At 39.3% G+C, this 17,741-nt stretch overlaps 1 protein-coding gene across 4 annotated transcripts in view; it reads right to left on the minus strand.

The window, feature by feature from the left end:
- The window catches only part of LOC124794778 (transmembrane and coiled-coil domains protein 2-like), a 189,678-nt gene that overhangs the window by 80,485 nt on the left and 91,452 nt on the right, over nt 1–17,741 (minus strand). For all 4 annotated transcript variants that reach the window (XM_047258412.1, XM_047258414.1, XM_047258413.1 and 1 more), the window contains one exon: nt 456–538. In XM_047258412.1, coding sequence (XP_047114368.1) covers nt 456–538 — 83 coding nt within the window. The remainder of the gene's footprint in view (nt 1–455; nt 539–17,741) is intronic.

Raw genomic sequence — 17,741 nt, forward strand, 5'->3', positions numbered from 1 at the left:
GCATCCAACAGTAGCTTTGAATATATCAAAGAAATTTTCTAGTATGATGCATTATGTTGATAAAATTATAGGAATCACTATAATGACCAATTATGTATTTATGATAAAGTTCAAAAATACCCATGAAAAAGGTATTATGTTGCAGTACGGGAAAATAAAATTGTAACATTTTACTTGTGAGCATAAACTGGCACCAAGATTAACCCTGCCTTGACTAACTGTGTGTAATTTTTTATTTGTAAGCAGTTCAAAAGCTGACATTCATGCAAAAGAAAAAAAAATTAATTAATTTAATATTTTACAGAAAAGCAAGCCTACATTAAGTCCCTCATCCACCAATTGCAGAATCTAGTTCAAGTATAAAACAAATGACATGTCTGCAAAGAACTGTATGAATATAAAAAGTAGTATGACTGTTTATGTTAATGTAAACTATGAATACAATTGTCACTTACGTGCTAGCTGGTTAATATTATCCGCACTTCCAAATTTGTTTTTAATGAGATGTGCAAATTCTCTTGGTTTCGACATTACAGTTCTGCAACAGATTATAATTTTTTGTACACATCTTTAGGTTTGCAATGAAAAACTGTTAGACAAAATAGAAAATAACTTTCTATAATGAGAGATGAATTGCATGCATCAGTTACATCACTAACAAAAGAGTGACAAGAATATAATGAAACCTTCTACTGTTCATCATCCAAGACTGCTTCACAGCAGTCAATTAAAAAAAAAAATTAATCAGTTGTCATGGGATGAAAACAGACTGAAATTAGAGAATACAGTCTCCAAATGCTAAGTGTGTCACTTGACTACACCCTTGATTAATGGATTTGCAAAATTTTATATTTCTTGTGTCTTTCTGCTAAAGATAAATGGAGCACCCATCTGAGAAGGTGCACCATTATTTGTTTCTTCCTCACACCACTGAACACTTGGGGCGGGTGGTGGTGGTGGGGGGGGGGGGGGGGGGGGGAGGCTACAATGAGAACTGTATATGTTTTTCATGGTAAAACTTCCTCCAACTTCATTAATGCATTAATGTCAGAGGCACAATATCAATGAAACTACAGAAACTTGAGGTGAATTTCATGACACTTAATAATCATCCACAGTAACATCAAAACACATCTTTAAAATGTGGGACTTGGAGAAATCGCATGGGCAGAGCATTCACTTACTAAATATTTTCATCAGATTAAATATATGACAATGAAGTTTTGAATGAAAGACTTTGTTGTGGGGTCAAACCACATAAAAAACCATAAAACACCGGCGCTGCCAACGTATCTATGCAGACACAGTTGCCTACAGGAAGTTCCTTCACAGTGCCCCAAAATGAATCCCCCACTGCAGGAACCATCTCATTACACTTTAAATGGTATCTGTCACTGAAGTTGCACAATACCTTAGTCCTTCCTTATACCAACCCTGTCACCAATCTGACTCCTCATTCTCTATGCCAAGAGGTCAATGACAAGTATAAGATCCATCTCTCACATCCTGACATGAGGGTTGGAACTTAAATAGTGGCAACTATTTATTCACAAATGATGCAAAAGAGTTACATGTTTGCACCTATTACTGTCCTTCAAAGCAGTCACCAGCATTGTGTAGAACCTGTTGCCAGTGATGTGGAAGGCGTTGTATACCGTTAGCAGAGCCTGTTCTGTTGATGGTGCAAATGGAGCGGTCTACTGCCTGTCGAATCTCTGACACAGTTCTGAAGCAAATGCCACGAAGTAGTTCCTTCTCTTTGGAATCAAATCAAAGTCACAGGGAGTTAAGTGTGGGGAGTGTGGTGGATGGTACAGTACTTCCCAGTCCCATCGACCGAACAGAGCAGCCACAGATTGCACTGTATGCACCCACACACTGGCGTGCAAAATGACGGGCGGGTTGCGCAGAAAGTGTCGCCGCCTCTTTCACAAAGCTGGTCATAGGTGATACTCCAAAAATGAACATTAATACTGTGATTGATGGTCTGCTGTGCAGGAATGTAATGCGTTAGGATATCAGCATAACTTTAGACTGCTCCATTCGCACCATCAACAGAACAGGCTCTGCTAACGGTATACTACGGCTTCCACATCACTGGCAATTGGTTCTACACAATGCTGGTTACTACTCTGAAGGACAGTAACAGGTGCAAACATGTAACTCTTTTCTATCAGTTGTGAATGAACAGTTGCCACTATTTAAGTTCCAACCCCTCATATTTTCCTATATCAGTCCAGCAACAGGCCTGTATTATCCTCTTAAGAACAGAAATATTGAGAGAGCACCTACCACATTTGCTACAGCTACTGTGTAGCATTCTGTGTGGGCAATGGAACTATTCAGTTGTCCACTTGAAAGAGTGGACACAGTCAAAATTTTTTAAAACGATCCACTTCACTAAATTTGCATTTTGGTCAGCACAACACAGTGAATATCCAAAGCTGCATTACTATTTTCATAATGTAGCTCCCTGACCAAAGTGCCATTCCACTGAATTATGCAAGTGTGTAACTCTTTACTTGAGTTCATACTAGGACCCTAAAATAGCTCACTGTCATTCAATGCACACATCTGCCAACTTTATCTCCCTCCTCTTTCCAGCCTCTCCATCTACCTCAAACTAACCCATCACTCATTCTCAGACGTTTCTTGGGAAGATGTTAAGATAAGGCATACAGCGTTTCTAGCATAGAACAGATGTCCCCTCCCATATGCCAATGCTGCTTGGAGAGGGACAGCTATGCTAGCCATGACATAGCAATATAGGGTTTCTCTGCTATAATCTGTACTGATAATGTGATCAAAATAAGAGAGTGTGTTACCACTTCATAATGTATTTTACTTACCACTATCTTCTCAAAAATATTTCATTTCTTTTATCACGCTCTGACAATATTATGATTAATCATGTTGACCTTACATCAACAATTTCTGCCCCCGCCCCCTGCCCACTGCATAAAACTGGAATGTTTCAGATTATTAATTATCCTCTAGTTTCCATAGGTATCATACGTGATACCTCTAATCTAAAAGTTTTTTACGTGTTTTTCAACCGCTGTAGCGAGACAGCCTGCCAGTATCACACAGTATACATTCAGTGCATTCCATATGTCATTTGTTCAAACTTCTTCACGTCACCAACAGGTGGCAGCAGCAGCTGGAAAGTGAGTGTTACGGTGGCATGCACCACATCGGGAATTAAAAAAGGTAAATATTCTTATCTTTTGCAATTTCACACATTTAGAAGCATATTTATATTCGCAAATGGTTCATTTATCCCGTAAATAAACATCTCTACTGAGAAACTACTCTTCATGAACAAGATGTTCTACTTAATTGCAAGTATCATCCCTGATACCTCAGGATTATTACTATAAATCTCCTGTCATTGTTTACTTCGTTATAGAGGCACGTGTGTTTGTTTCTTCATGTTTTGCTAAATGTTCTTCAGTTTGTTGTCATTATCCTGTATTACATTACGTGTTTCCCTTACATGTAAATATACTGGGTATCTCATTTTTCCCTGCTGTAGGGCTAACTGATGAAGAAATAGTGGAACTTTTGGCAGTGGAAGGTCCAAATATTTATGAATTTGAGCTGTCTGGAGAAGAAGATGAACTTGATATAGCTGTCAGATCACAAACTCCAGCAGCTGATGAGTCATCAGAACCAGATGACGATGGGATACCTTTGAGTGAGATCCAACACAGAGGTGCAAAATGGAGAGACACGACAGAGTAAGTAGTTGATAAATACAAATTTGTAAGGCACATTTAACGTATAGTTTTGCAAAGAATTATGTTATTTTACTTTAATTTCTACGTTTAATCCTGAAGTATCAGAATTTGCAGCACCTGAAATTCCAACTGTGAAGTTGCCATTTGAATGTTTCACACAATTTATTGACCAAACATTGTTTGATGATATGGCTTATTATATACATTTATGTCATGTTACACTAACAGGAAAGTCAATGGACTGTAGTGGAGCAGAATTAAGAAAGTTTTGGGGGGTTAGTATTCCGATTGCATTATTGGGGTTCCCTAGATTGGATAACGTGTTCACCTTTCCCAACACATTCTCAATGAGTACACATACAGTTAGCAGGGACAGGTTTTACCTGATAAGAAATAATCTGAAACTGGTTAATGACAATGCTGTAATAGAAGAAACCAAACGAAGTGACAGTTATTGGACGATACAACCACTCCTTGACAGACTAAGAAATGCATTTTGAAATAATCCCTGACCAACTTATACATGTATAGATGAGCAGATGATACAGTTTAGAGACCTAAGTAAGAACAAGACAGTATGTTAGGGGTAAACCTCACCCAGTTGGCCTGAACTTTGTGCTAGCTACATCCAACGGTATACCACTTGACTTTTTGCTATGCCAAGGAAAGGGTAAAGATATCACGTCTGGAAAAATTCCAGTACCTGACAACCTTAATACTGGAGGGCATGTTGTTCTAAAGCTATCAGATTCCTTGCCATATGGGTCACTAATATACACTGACAGGTACTTCACATCTGTCCCCTTACTAGATAGTCTCCTAACTAATGGGCCAATCTTAGCAACTGGGACTATAATGGCTAATCGTCTTCCAAAAGCTGTAAATTTCAAGAGAGAAATTTAGATTTGAAAAGGGAGGGCAGAGGTTCTTTTGATCAGGTTGTAAGGAGTGATGAAAAAATAGCTGCAATGAAATAGTTTGACAATAAACCTATTTACGTTGCATCTTCTGCTTTTGGTGTTCATCCCGTTGTCCAACTTTCGTCAAAGAAAGTTAAGGTTTATGTCCAAATTCCTGGGCCAAATGCAGTTACCAAATATAACAAATATACGGATGGTGTGGATCTCCTGTATAGGGTAGTGGGAAAATACCCAATGAGAAGCAGAACTAATAAATGGACAGTACGCGTGATCCACCACCTCATAGATTTTGCTGTTGCAGCAGCTTGGCTAGAATATAGGCAAGCACCGCAAAGTAATAAATTTATGAGAAAAGACATCATGCAATATCAAGCTTTCAAGCTTGATGATGATGATGAAGGTGGTGATTATGAAGGTCCACCAGCAAAACGGGCAAGAGCACCAAAAGCTTTACCATCTTTGCCATTCAGGGTATCAAATGCTAAGCACATGCCTCAAATGATGAACAAAATACAGAAAAATAGATCAAAATGCAGATTAGAGGGTTGTAGAGGTCTGACATTTGTATGATGCAGCACATGTCAAATGTTCCTGCGCTTTACATCTGAAAGAAATTGTTTTGCTCTTTTTCACAAGAAGTGAATTTGAATTTATGTTACATTTCTCTCACAAAAATAGGATTATTTTATATGTTAAGAATAATTTTTTTGTAACACTCATATGCATTACTTTGTATTAACATAGACCACAGGTATCACATATGATACCATCTGAGAAATACATGTAAAAGTGAAAATAATTTTTTTCTCTATATTTTTGACTTATTTGTATCCTTATTGCTTGGAAATATCAGTTTCAATAAAATCAGGCTTTGTACCAACTTTCAAGACTCTAAGAGGTTATATGGCTCTGGCATCTTTCTTTGCTTTATTTTCTACCTTTGGGCCAGTGTCAGTCAATATTTGTATTTTAAAATGTGGTTGTTGTAAACATCATTTTCACTGCTGCTGTTACCTAACACAGGTGATATGGACTTGGAGACAAGTTTCCATGAAGTTTGGGGTTGCAGCACAACCACTCAGCTGTTCATTGTTTGCACTGGACAGTGCTAATTCACATCGTTAACGTTATACCAAAAATTGGTAAAGAGATTCATGTGCAAAGGCAGCTGCTATATGAGTGACCTAAGTTGATTTTCTTCAAATACTGCTCCATCTACGGCACACAGGCACATGTGTAATGGTGATACAACACGTGTGCTCTCTGTCAGAATGTGGGCTCTTGGCATTAAAATTCAGATGTTGCAATAGTAAAAATTAACTGTCACTAGGCATGTTAGTAGTTTTGTTTTCTTTCAGAAGATGCTGAAGAAATCACCAGGTCCTATGCCTTAACAAGTTGAAACCCACCATCACAATTAATAAAATCTTCTGCCAAACTTATTTCCATGGATTTTTTATAATTTAATCCCAAAAGGATCTCATCAAGCCCAAAACTTTCATGGCAGAATAATCCAGAGAATGCCCTGTAGAGATACAATGGTCAGCTATTGCTGAATTATTGGGCTATGAAAGGAGAGTGTGATGATCATGCTCAATGCACCTTCTGTGCACTGTGCGTGTTGTTTGACCAATGTAGGCTTTGCCACACTGGCACTGAATTCTGTAGATTCCAGCCCTCTGCTAACACAGACTGTCATTTGCTGAACCGAAAAGAGCATGGGTCTTTGTGGTTGAGTGGAAGATTGCTTTGGCAAGTTTCCTTAAGATTCTGCTTAATTTTGAAGAAATATTGCCGACATGTGGGAGGTACACCCTGGACTTGCGCCACCACTCCTGCTCTTGATCTTGAGGTTGGTCAAGTTTCTTCCTCCTTAAAGTGATCCGATGTGGAGAATATCCATTATTTTTGAACACAGACTATAGGTGTTCCAGTTCCTTTGCAAGGCTGTCTCCATTAGACACAACAAACACACACTGCAGCAATGTTTGAAGTATGTCCATAGTGTGCGATCGGTGGTGGTAGCTAGACACCTGCAAATACAGATCTGTATGTGTGGGATTACGCTAAACAGAATGAGCCAATGATCCATTCCTTTACAACTGACCAAGACATCCAGAAATGGCAGCCAGCCTTCTGCACTTCCATCATAAATTTGATGTTTTTGTGGATTGAATTCAGATGTTGCAGAAAGCATAATAGTTGTTGTTCATCATACAGCATTATTGTATAATATCCCTACAGCCATTCCATCACAGCTGGATTAGCACTGAGCTTTTCAAGAATACTCCTTTTGTATTTAGATTTCTACTCTTATTAAAGTTTTACAAACAATTCTAGCATCTACAAGTGTGTCCAAGTTTAAATTCTCATAATTCTCCAAGTTCTCTCTACTATGTCACAGAGTAACTTCAGTACAAACAACAGAGCTACCACGAAGTTCAATGTTTTGGAAAATTACTGTCTTACATCACTCAAAAGCATAATAACAGGAAAGACAAAACAAGGAACAGGAAAAGCACTCTCAGACAATAGAAGTTGACAGAGAAACTTCTGAAGTTACACGAACATGTATCCAGTGAAGGTAATACAACTTAAACAAAACAAAAATTGAATAAAAACAATCATGCAAAAGGGTGATGTAACAGTTCAGAAAATGCTGTTGTAGACAGCTACTAAAATTAGTATGATTTACAACCAATAAATAAAACTGGCACAATGAAAACAAAACTGGCACAATGAAAACAAAACCCAGGGTAGATGCAAAATGAATCTCACATGTAATTGTTTAATTCTGAAGAAAAACTGTCTGAATTGTTGATAAGGGTGCAGACAGTAAAGGTTGAGATCAGTAGCCAATGGGAAGAAGGGGTATGCAATATAATCAAGGAACATTGCAAAATTTCTTGTAAAAACTAGAGAAAAGCCCTAGTGAAATACCCATTTAGATCAACAAATCAATCAATGTAGTACACATACTGAAATATATAAAGAAAAAACAAATGGGAAGCTTGGGGAACAAAATGCTTGTTTTCACCCACCAGACACATGGCTGTTTGCATAACAGTGCACAGGTTTACTGCCGGGTCTCCGTGTTCAATGGGTATAATATTTCAACAAGTGACCCTGCCGCCATCGTAAGTTACACTGACAAACTGACCTCCTGGCACCATGCAGATCAGCTAGTATCAAGGATAAGGAATTCTTGAAGTCCTCTCTTCATCGGAGTGCTATATGAAGGGGCATTCCTAAGAAAGTGAAACTGGGTGAGGTAGAAATAAAAAGAGCTAAAGAGGGATGATCAATGTGGCTGGCAGAGGAGATAGGAGTTTAATGCATTAGATCTGAGAATAAAAAATACTCTCTTGGAGATACAAAGAACCAGTCCAACTCATTGATATCATCAGAGTGAATCAACTTACAGCTCTCTTGGGACCAGTATGGATCTGACAGGAGGCACATTGACTTTGAAAGGTTGGGGAATGATGATCAATGAAATGCATTTCTTGAAAATCAACAGAGATTGCAAAACAGGAAGGCAGATCACCAGATGGGGAGGAATCAAATCGACGAATATAGGTTCCAAGACCAGCGGTGTGGGGAGTTTTCGCACCTGCAGGCTCATCGACGTAGCCGTCTCTGAAGATTTCGTCTCTTTATTGTAAAATTCATTAGAGGGTCGGGACTCTTGTGAGGGCTTATCCACTATGGGGTTTGGAACCAAAGAGGAACAGACAGCACCAGGACCCTGTGCAACTAGCAGAGGCCAATGTCATTGGAATCGAGGGAGTCAATACTCCAGGTACTGTTGATGACCTAGACACAGTAGTGGCAAAAGATAATAGCACTGGAATGGCATATAAAAGATCTCGTTTTTTCTAAGCTTCAAAAGATGAGAGTCAACCAGAGATTTTAAATTTCTGGATTTAATGTTCCTTAATTATGTTATCACAATTTGAGAATCAGGAAGGGCATTACTTCCTCAACTGACACAGAAAGGCAAGTGTTGATGAAGTGCCTATCCATAGTCTTGACAAACTGGGTTTTTCATACAATGGGAAGGAAAATGCCTGCAACAATGGCATTTGAAAGTCTACATTGGGGTGGAAACATCACAATGGTAGCCCATAATTTTGAATTTCACAGAACGTGAATCATCCTCAAAAGTGGGGATAATAACACTCCAGTGTTAACATTGTTGTCTGGCAGGCCTTGAGATACACAACATACACAGTGGAACCCTCAGTTCTCCAAATTTCAATTTAATTCCTCATCCGTCAGCAGCATTATGTCCCAGAGAAAAACTGAACCCTGTATTCTGTTAAAACTCTTAAGGGGTGTTGCGTAACAGATACATCCTCATGTTGAAACTTCCTGGCAGATTAAAACTGTGTGCTGGACTGAGACTCGAACTCGGGACCTTTGCCTTTCGCGGGCAAGTGCTCTACCAACTGAGCTACCCAAGCACGACTCACGCCCCATCCTCACAGCTTTACTTCTGCCAGTACCTTGTCTCCTACTTCCAAACTTTACAGAAGTTCGAGTCTCGGTCCGGCACACAGTTTTAATCCGCCAGAAAGTTTCATATCAGCGCACACTCCGCTGCAGAGTGAAAATCTCATTCTACATCCTCATGTTACTTGCAGGAGAGCAAAACACACACACACACACACACACACACACACACACACACACACACACACACACACTGGGACTGTGCCATTAACGAAGCAATCTAATGACAGACTGATAAATCGTGGCCAAGTTACTCTCTCAACTACGAGAATAATGAGGTACTCAACAAACACAAAATATGACTTCTTAGGTGAGCGAAGTGGCAACAATTATGCTGCCTGCACCACCTCTGTAGCTGCAGGCATCTCCCATGATTAGCCAATATGTGCCTTCCGATGTTTGTGACCTATGAAACACTGACACTGTTCCTGGAGATAAGGGAGAGGGAGTGAGGAGGGAGGGCTGGAGGGAGGGGAGGAAGATAAGGCAACTGCTTGGTCTCAGGACGTCAGTTCATCAGCATACCTGGTGATGGAGACAGGGTGCTAGCAGAAATATTGTGTCTACTAGACAACAGCCAGCAGTACACCTGTTACTCCTGTAGTCTGTTTTGCCAGTAAATATGCTGAAGGAATCACAACATAGTTGATAGATGAAATATGACACGCAGAGTCCCGAATCTTGTTACAGATACAAGTTTACCGTGTAAGGCAGTGTAACAAGAGAGTCAGTACTTGCTTTGATTATTTTTTTTTTTTTTATTTCAGTTTGCATTGGTTCCTTATAGTTCTGAATATGATTCTTTAACTTACCAAACAAAAGCGTTGGCATGTTGATAGACACACAAACAAACACAAACACACACACAAAATTCAAGCTTTCGCAACAACGGTTGCTTCATCAGGAAAGAGGGAAGGAGAGGGAAAGACGAAAGGATGAGGGTTTTAAGGGACTGGGTAGGAGTCATTCCAATCCCGGGAGAGGAAAGACTTACCTTAGGGGGAAAAAAGGACAGGTATACACTCGCACGCGCGCCCACACACACAAGCAGAAATTTGTAAAGGCAAAGAGTTTGGGCAGAGGAATGCCCAAACTCTTTGCCTTTACAAATGTCTGCTTGTGTCTGTATATGTGCGGATGGATATGTGCGTGTGTGCGAGTGTATACCTGTCCTTTTTTCCTCTTAAGGTAAGTCTTTCCGCTCCCGGGATTGGAATGACTCTTTACCCTCTCCCTTAAAACCCACATCCTTTCGTCTTTCCCTCTCCTTCCCTCTTTCCTGATGAAGCAACCGTTGGTTGCGAAAGCTTGAATTTTGTGTGTGTGTTTGTGTTTGTTTGTGTGTCTATCAACATGCCAACGCTTTCGTTTGGTAAGTTACATCATCATTGTTTTTAGATATATTTTTCCCACATGGAATGTTTCCCTCTATTATACAGGGTGTTACAAAAAGGTACGGCCAAACTTTCAGGAAACATTCCTCACACACAAAGAAAGAAAATGTGTTATGTGGACATGTGTCCAGAAACGCTTACTTTCCATGTTAGAACTCATTTTATTACTTCTCTTCAAATCACATTAATCATGGAATGGAAACACACAGCAACAGAACGTACCAGCATGACTTCAAAAACTTTGTTACAGGAAATGTTCAAAATGTCCTCCGTTAGCGAGGATACATGCATCCACCCTCCGTCGCATGGAATCCCTGATGCGCTGATGCAGCCCTGGAGAATGGCATATTGTATCACAGCCGTCCACAATACGAGCACGAAGAAACTCTACATTTGGTACCGGGGTTGCGTAGACAAGAGCTTTCAAATGCCCCCATAAATGAAAGTCAAGAGGGTTGAGGTCAGGAGAGCCTGGAGGTCATGGAATTGGTCCGCCTCTACCAATCCATCGGTCACCGAATCTGTTGTTGAGAAGCGTACGAACACTTCAACTGGAATGTGCAGGAGCTCCATTGTGCATGAACCACATGTTGTGTCGTACTTGTAAAGGCACATGTTCTAGCAGCACAGGTAGAGTATCCCGTAAGAAATTATAACGTGCTCCATTGAGCGTAGGTGGGCAAAACTAAAATGAGCTCTAACATGGAAATTAAGTGTTTCCGGACACATGTCCACATAACATCTTTTCTTTATTTGTGTGTGAGGAATGTTTCCTGAGTGTTTGGCCGTACCTTTTTGTAACACCCTGTATATATCTATAACTTTCCAGCACAATACTTGATAAGTTATTTTATAATATCTACAGAAAATAACACAAGGGGCATCTGAATCTTCTGTTAAGATCTCAGTATTTACATAACTTTAACTACATGAAAAGTGGACACAAATCTACTAGCCATGTAATACACTACCCAAAAGCATTCAGTTATTCTCTAAATATTATAACACACTTGTCTGGACATGTTTGGCATGGTCATGCATATTTACAACAGCTATAATACAGGTATTTTCAACTGCAAACTGTGAGACTGCGTAATGTTAATGAATAGGTACTTATAAAAGCTAAACTGGAGAGAGTATCAATATATGACCCGAGAAGTTTATTCACAGTTGCACAAAATTTCTGACATTAGCTGCATTATGTTTAAGATATTACCTACTGGTGATGCATGACAATTTGTGTTGGACAGGACACACAAAAGTTTCGGTTGTTCCTAGCTGGGTGGTCAGGCAGCCAAAGTGGTTAAGGCGACCACTTGTAACAAGTGGGAAATATGAAAAGTCCCCGTCTAGCACAAATTTTCATGTGTCACCAATAGGTAACATCTTCATACCTAATGCGTCTAATGTCAGAAAGATTCTGCAACTGCATATATATTTCATAAATTTATTACAGCAGCAAGATCACCACCAATGTCTGTTTCTTCAGACATTATTAAAAATATGTATGAACAATATTAAAACTTTGGAGACCAGACACTTAGAAGAATATTGGGCCTAGGAAATTGGCTATTTAAGCTGTTACTGACGTATCCTCAAGAGTAAAACATACTAAAAAATGGTCAATCTTCAAGACTTATTATCCATATTTACTTTTGTTCTTTGATAGATTACAAATTATAAAGTAATGATGATGGCAAATATAATTATCCTCCCATGAAAAAATAAAAGGTGGGTTATTGAGCAATTTCTTCCTCTCAAACTTCCAGAATTTCTTGCTCACTCAACAAACATAACGTATTTGTAGCAGCTAACTGTGAAACCTTACAAAATTACGTCACTGTGATCATATTGGTCCAGTCATTCACAACAGAATCTGTTACGTTTGCCAATGTTTCTTTCGAAATCATTCAAGAAACTGACAACAGAAGGCAGCACCAGTCAAGGGGCAGGTTGGGAGATGTTCGTACATTACTCCCATACAAAGGAAGTTCATTTCGACAGATACATGTGCTATGCATTAAGAAAATCTCAGCTTGACCTATACTCAGGTGTGGTCTTTTTAACACACAGTTCTGGCCTGAGCTATGCTCAGGCTTGGTCTCCAAGTGTTAACAAAACTGTCTAAGAGGTAACAAAATCTGCATATTACATACAGCTGTTACTAATCTGTGTTCACCTTCAAAATGATATCTGAGATTGTCATGTCTGTTTACACACACACACACACACACACACACACACACATATATGACAAGGAGCAGGAAAGATGTTAGAAATTAATGTATTGTTAACACCTATATTATTCATGTGGGGCTAAAATGGATAAGACTAAGGAAAGGAATTGGTCACAGCTATACAGAAGTTGGCACTTCTTGTTCATTACTAGATTTATTCCTTCATTGCTCTTATGTGATCATGTGTTGAAAACCATGCACTCATCTGAGAAACTCTTGTTATTCCTACCATAACTCTTCACTAATTCCAAATATATCTAACTTCAATCCAGTTACTTCTCTTTTTAAATTCTCTAACCCATCATCTCAATTAAGAGCTCTTGCATTTCATGCTCCAACCTGTAGAATATCAATTTATATCTTCATCCTCAGTAGTCCCAGCCTGGACATCCGAATGGGTGACTACTGTACCTCTGGAATTACAACATACAGTAGAGCTGTATCTTCTCAGAAAATGTAATGGCTATAGTTGCCCCTTCTTTTCATCTGTTGATAGTATCAAAATAATGTTACAACACAACACCAGTCTATCTTGCTAACCATTGCTCCCCGCAGCTCCTGAAAAATCTGCTGCCCCTCTTCAGGATCCATACATTAGTTTGGCTTCTCCACAGATATACCTTCAAAGTTGTTGCATCTAGTGCACGGCTCTCTGTTTCATTCAGGCACACAAGCCACTCCATTGTGCAAGCATTTTATTCAAATGGACAAACTGGAATGTCATGCTGTCATAAAACTATCTGTTGTGTACAACTATAGCACCAAAGGCAATTCATCAAAGACTGGTGAAGGTTTTAACTGTTAAGAAATAGTTTACTGAATTTAACTTTGTTTGTACTTCTGTCAAAGATATTCCGCATGAAGGACTCTCAAAACTACAGCCATAAATGAAAACATTAAGAAAGTGAATTATTTATTAGTTGGAAATCTGCAACTGAAGGCATATGAAACTGCAAACGTTACAGGCTTATCCGAAGAAAGATTATGATATGTTTCCACTGAAAGCAACTGTGAGACAGTTTTCTCTAAGAAGGAGTTGCATTTGTGGAAGACTAACCACATACAAACAAGAGAACAAATTTATTTGGAGTCTTTTACTCTTCAGCAGAACCTGTATCATTGTGAGACTTCCTGACAAAACAGTGTGGTAGAACAGGGCATGAACTTGGACCCACACCTTTTGTGAATGAAGCTCTTGTTGGTTGTGCCAACCTGCCTTTATAACTACAGTTGCAGCAGCACTTCTCTTCTGCTTTCCACACTTCACAGATGAGAAATGACTTACAAGGAACCTCTTGAGTGTGTGGTCACAAGTTCAGTCTTTCGTAAGGGTAGTGTTGGGTTAACAATGATAGAAAAAACATTAGCTGCTAATGACTCCTCATGTGTATCAGGATGGTGACAGATGATGAGGGTCTAGGAAGAGCAGAGATCACCTTCTATGGAATGTATGCATTACACTTCACAAAATGGACATCGTCAACATTTAAAACAAACCATTCACTTGCACCATGAACACCAAATGAAAAATGGTGTGCCACAGTAATCACAAACACATGCACCATCAAGATCGATGATGAACTTTTGAGTTACAAAGCTTGCAAGACTTTCAGCTACGTATCCACTCTTAAAGAATGCCTATACAATCATGCTGGGGTAATGGGTGATGAGAACTGATAGACTGTGATGACATCAATCAATCAATGTCGTTAAGCTTATCATGAAACTGGTCATTCTTTAAGGTGTAGCTGCAAATAGTGTGATGATGTGTTTTATATGCATGGAAAAAACAAACATTCAGAGACTGAATTTGTCCAGTGGTTCCACGTGATGTGAACTGCAACGTAACACACTTTTCAGGAGGGATAGTTTTAGGAGTATGATTTTTAAGATTTTTAAAGAAGTATGATTTTTACAGGCAGTCCAAGAGTTGAGCAACAGCATGTTATTTTGACCAGATACTGGTCAAAAGCAGTGCTCATACTATAGTAGTCGTTCTCTTGCACCCGTTTTCCCACTATTGCTTGCTGCAATGTAAACATTCCCTACTGCTCTTGCTAGATCACGTACATGAGAAAGAATCATTGGGGGCAGAGCACCTCCAACTACTCACAGCACAATAAATAACTTTCCGGCCTACGATCCCGACTAACAGTCGGTTTTCCTATGCATTTGCTCTTCAAATCAGGATTGGTCGGAGTTGAAAACAAATTCCTTACTGAGTGATGGTATGAGTTAGTTTATGAATATCGTATCTACAAATTTTTGGGCCGATTCTGCAGTTTGCTGCACATCATCAAGTTGACACTGTTTAAAATTCCGTTATCTTACTTCTTACAATTGCGTAACACTGTTTCAAATTATGCAATCAACCACTGCTTCCCATGAAATCATTGTTATCAATGTCGCACATGATCTGATGTGCATAATGTAATAGATCCTGTGAAATGTATGGAGCATCCTTGAAATGTGCAAACATCAGTTTTCGTGACAAGTGTACTCAACAATAATTACCCTTTATTACATTTCACTGAAATGGGATTGTGGTTTGCTGTCCAACAAGGATGATGAACTACATGGCTTCACATCTGTTTCAACATCACTTTCAACTGTTAAGCACGTATCGTCATTATTGTACTCATGTACGTTGTCCGCACAGTTGTGCATATGACACCACACATTCCATGGACTTATGTTGCAGAAATGCTAATATTTCATCTGCCACTTCTTTCTCGCTCTGGGGAACTCCTTGGGTTCCTTTCTGATGAAATCTCAACTTTGGCAACTGTTGGTGTCAATATAACACGATGTTGGCTTCGTTTATCATTGCCACTGCTCTGCTTTGTCTCAACACTACTGGTATTGTAGCACTGCTGTGGGTTATTTGTCTACTAAGCAGGTCAACGAGACTCCACAGCCTCATGCTGTACTCACTGTTAGATACCTGTGTTCCCACCTCTTGTTGCCATTAGCAGCCAATACTGTGGTTGCATGACAGAAAATATGTGGGGCAACTTCGCACTCAAGGGGTTCCTGCAGGGAGAAGCTGTTTCAGAGAGAGAGAGAGAGAGAGAGAGAGAGAGAGAGAGAGAGAGAGAGAGAGACAAACAGACATTCACAATGAAAATGCTCGTGCTCACAGAAGTGTTTTGGCAAAGGAAAAAAATAAAGTATTGGTGGAAAAAATTGAGGTATTTAAGATTAAATAGTTGAAGCATCTCTCCTATTTGTCAGATCTGGTGCTGTCTAATTTCCACCTCCATATTTCCATATACCAATAAATCTGTGGGTAGCAAACTGTTGGAATCGAATAAAGAGGTCATGGTGGCCATAGATTTAAATTTTTCAAATCTTTCACAGCTGTACTCTGGAATCTTCTCATTGGATAAATGTAGGACAAAGTGCCAAGATCAAAGACAGCATTACATCAAACAAAGTGTATTTCTTACCTAATAAGAAACAATCTTTGTTGCCAGCCTGAGAACTTTTCACATTTGGCTTTATTGAAAGGTGGTGGCTAAGAAAAGTTTTGTGTAACCAGGTGCTAAACACAAAGAGCTCACAAAGATGTAAAAATAGAAAGCGACAAACATTAGAGCAAGCTAAAAAGTAATGGCTCTGAATTTTTATGTTAAAACACTTAAAGCTTTTTAAATAAAACAAACATTTTTAATATTCTACATTTTTACTCTTCATGTCTACATATTCACTTCTCAATACAGTCACCCTGGCAAAGAACACATTTCGCCACACGAGAGAGAAGTTTGTTGATATCGTCATTGCAGGAACTTTGACTGTTGACATGGCCACAACCTCACGTCCGGTTGTACTGCTTCATCACTGTGAAGTCCTTGGAGGAGTTATTCAAGTGTTGGAAACAAATGAAAATTGTATGGGACCATGTTGGGACTGTATTGAGGATAACTGCTGACAATGAACCCAAGACTTTGGATTGTTACAAATGTCATAGCACTTGTGTGTGATCTGGCACTGTCATGCTGAAGGAGAGGGTGTTTCATATCTGGACGAACTCTTCGGATTTGAAACTATTACAGCACACTACTTCTCGCACACCAACAAAGTTATGTTAAGAAAAATAAATAAATAAATTTTGAAGGCATTACTTTTCAGCATGCCATCATACCTTGCATGAATGTTACAATAGATGCTCATATAACAAAGAAAACAATCTATTTTTGGCAATATAATGTAATTGGATGGATAAAAAAATGTTCTCACCAAACAGTGGCAGAACACATACATAAAAGGTTATAATTAGGCAACCTTTCAGAGCCTGTGGTTCCTTTATCAGGCAGAAGGGTTGAAGGGGAAGGAAGAGAGGATAAGGAAAAGGACTGGACAGGTCTAGGAAAAAGGGCAGATTTTGGAAAAGTCACCCAGAACCGTGAGTCAGGGGAGACACTGGACAGGATGAGAAGGAAGGACTGATTGTTGGGAACTTTACTGGACAAGATTTGAAAACCTGGGAGCTTAAAGGTGGCAGACAGGGTAATATGCTAGACAGAGATTACTGCTAAAACATCATGTACGAGTTAATAGGAGCGAAAAGCTGAGTGCATTATATGTGAAAGAGATGGAAGGGCATCAGCGAAAAATAGACAGCTAAGAAAATGAAAGATGTAGAAAACTAAAACAGAGTGAAGAAAGGAGTAGTTGCTGGGAAGAAATGCTGAACCTGAAGAAGTTAATGTAAGTTAAGGCCAGGTGGGTGATGAAAACAAAGGACATGTTGTAGTGGTAGTTCCCACCTGTGGAATTCTGAGAAACTGGTGTCTGTGGGAAGAATCCAGATGGTGCATGTAGTGAAACATTCACCAAGGTCATGATTGTCATGTAGGGCATGCTCTGCAACAGGACATTGTGTATTGCCAGTATACAATCTCTGCCCATGCTCATTCACACTCACTGATAATT

Source organism: Schistocerca piceifrons, chromosome 4 (assembly GCF_021461385.2).
Source record: "Schistocerca piceifrons isolate TAMUIC-IGC-003096 chromosome 4, iqSchPice1.1, whole genome shotgun sequence".
Taxonomy (NCBI): Eukaryota; Metazoa; Arthropoda; class Insecta; order Orthoptera; family Acrididae; genus Schistocerca; species Schistocerca piceifrons.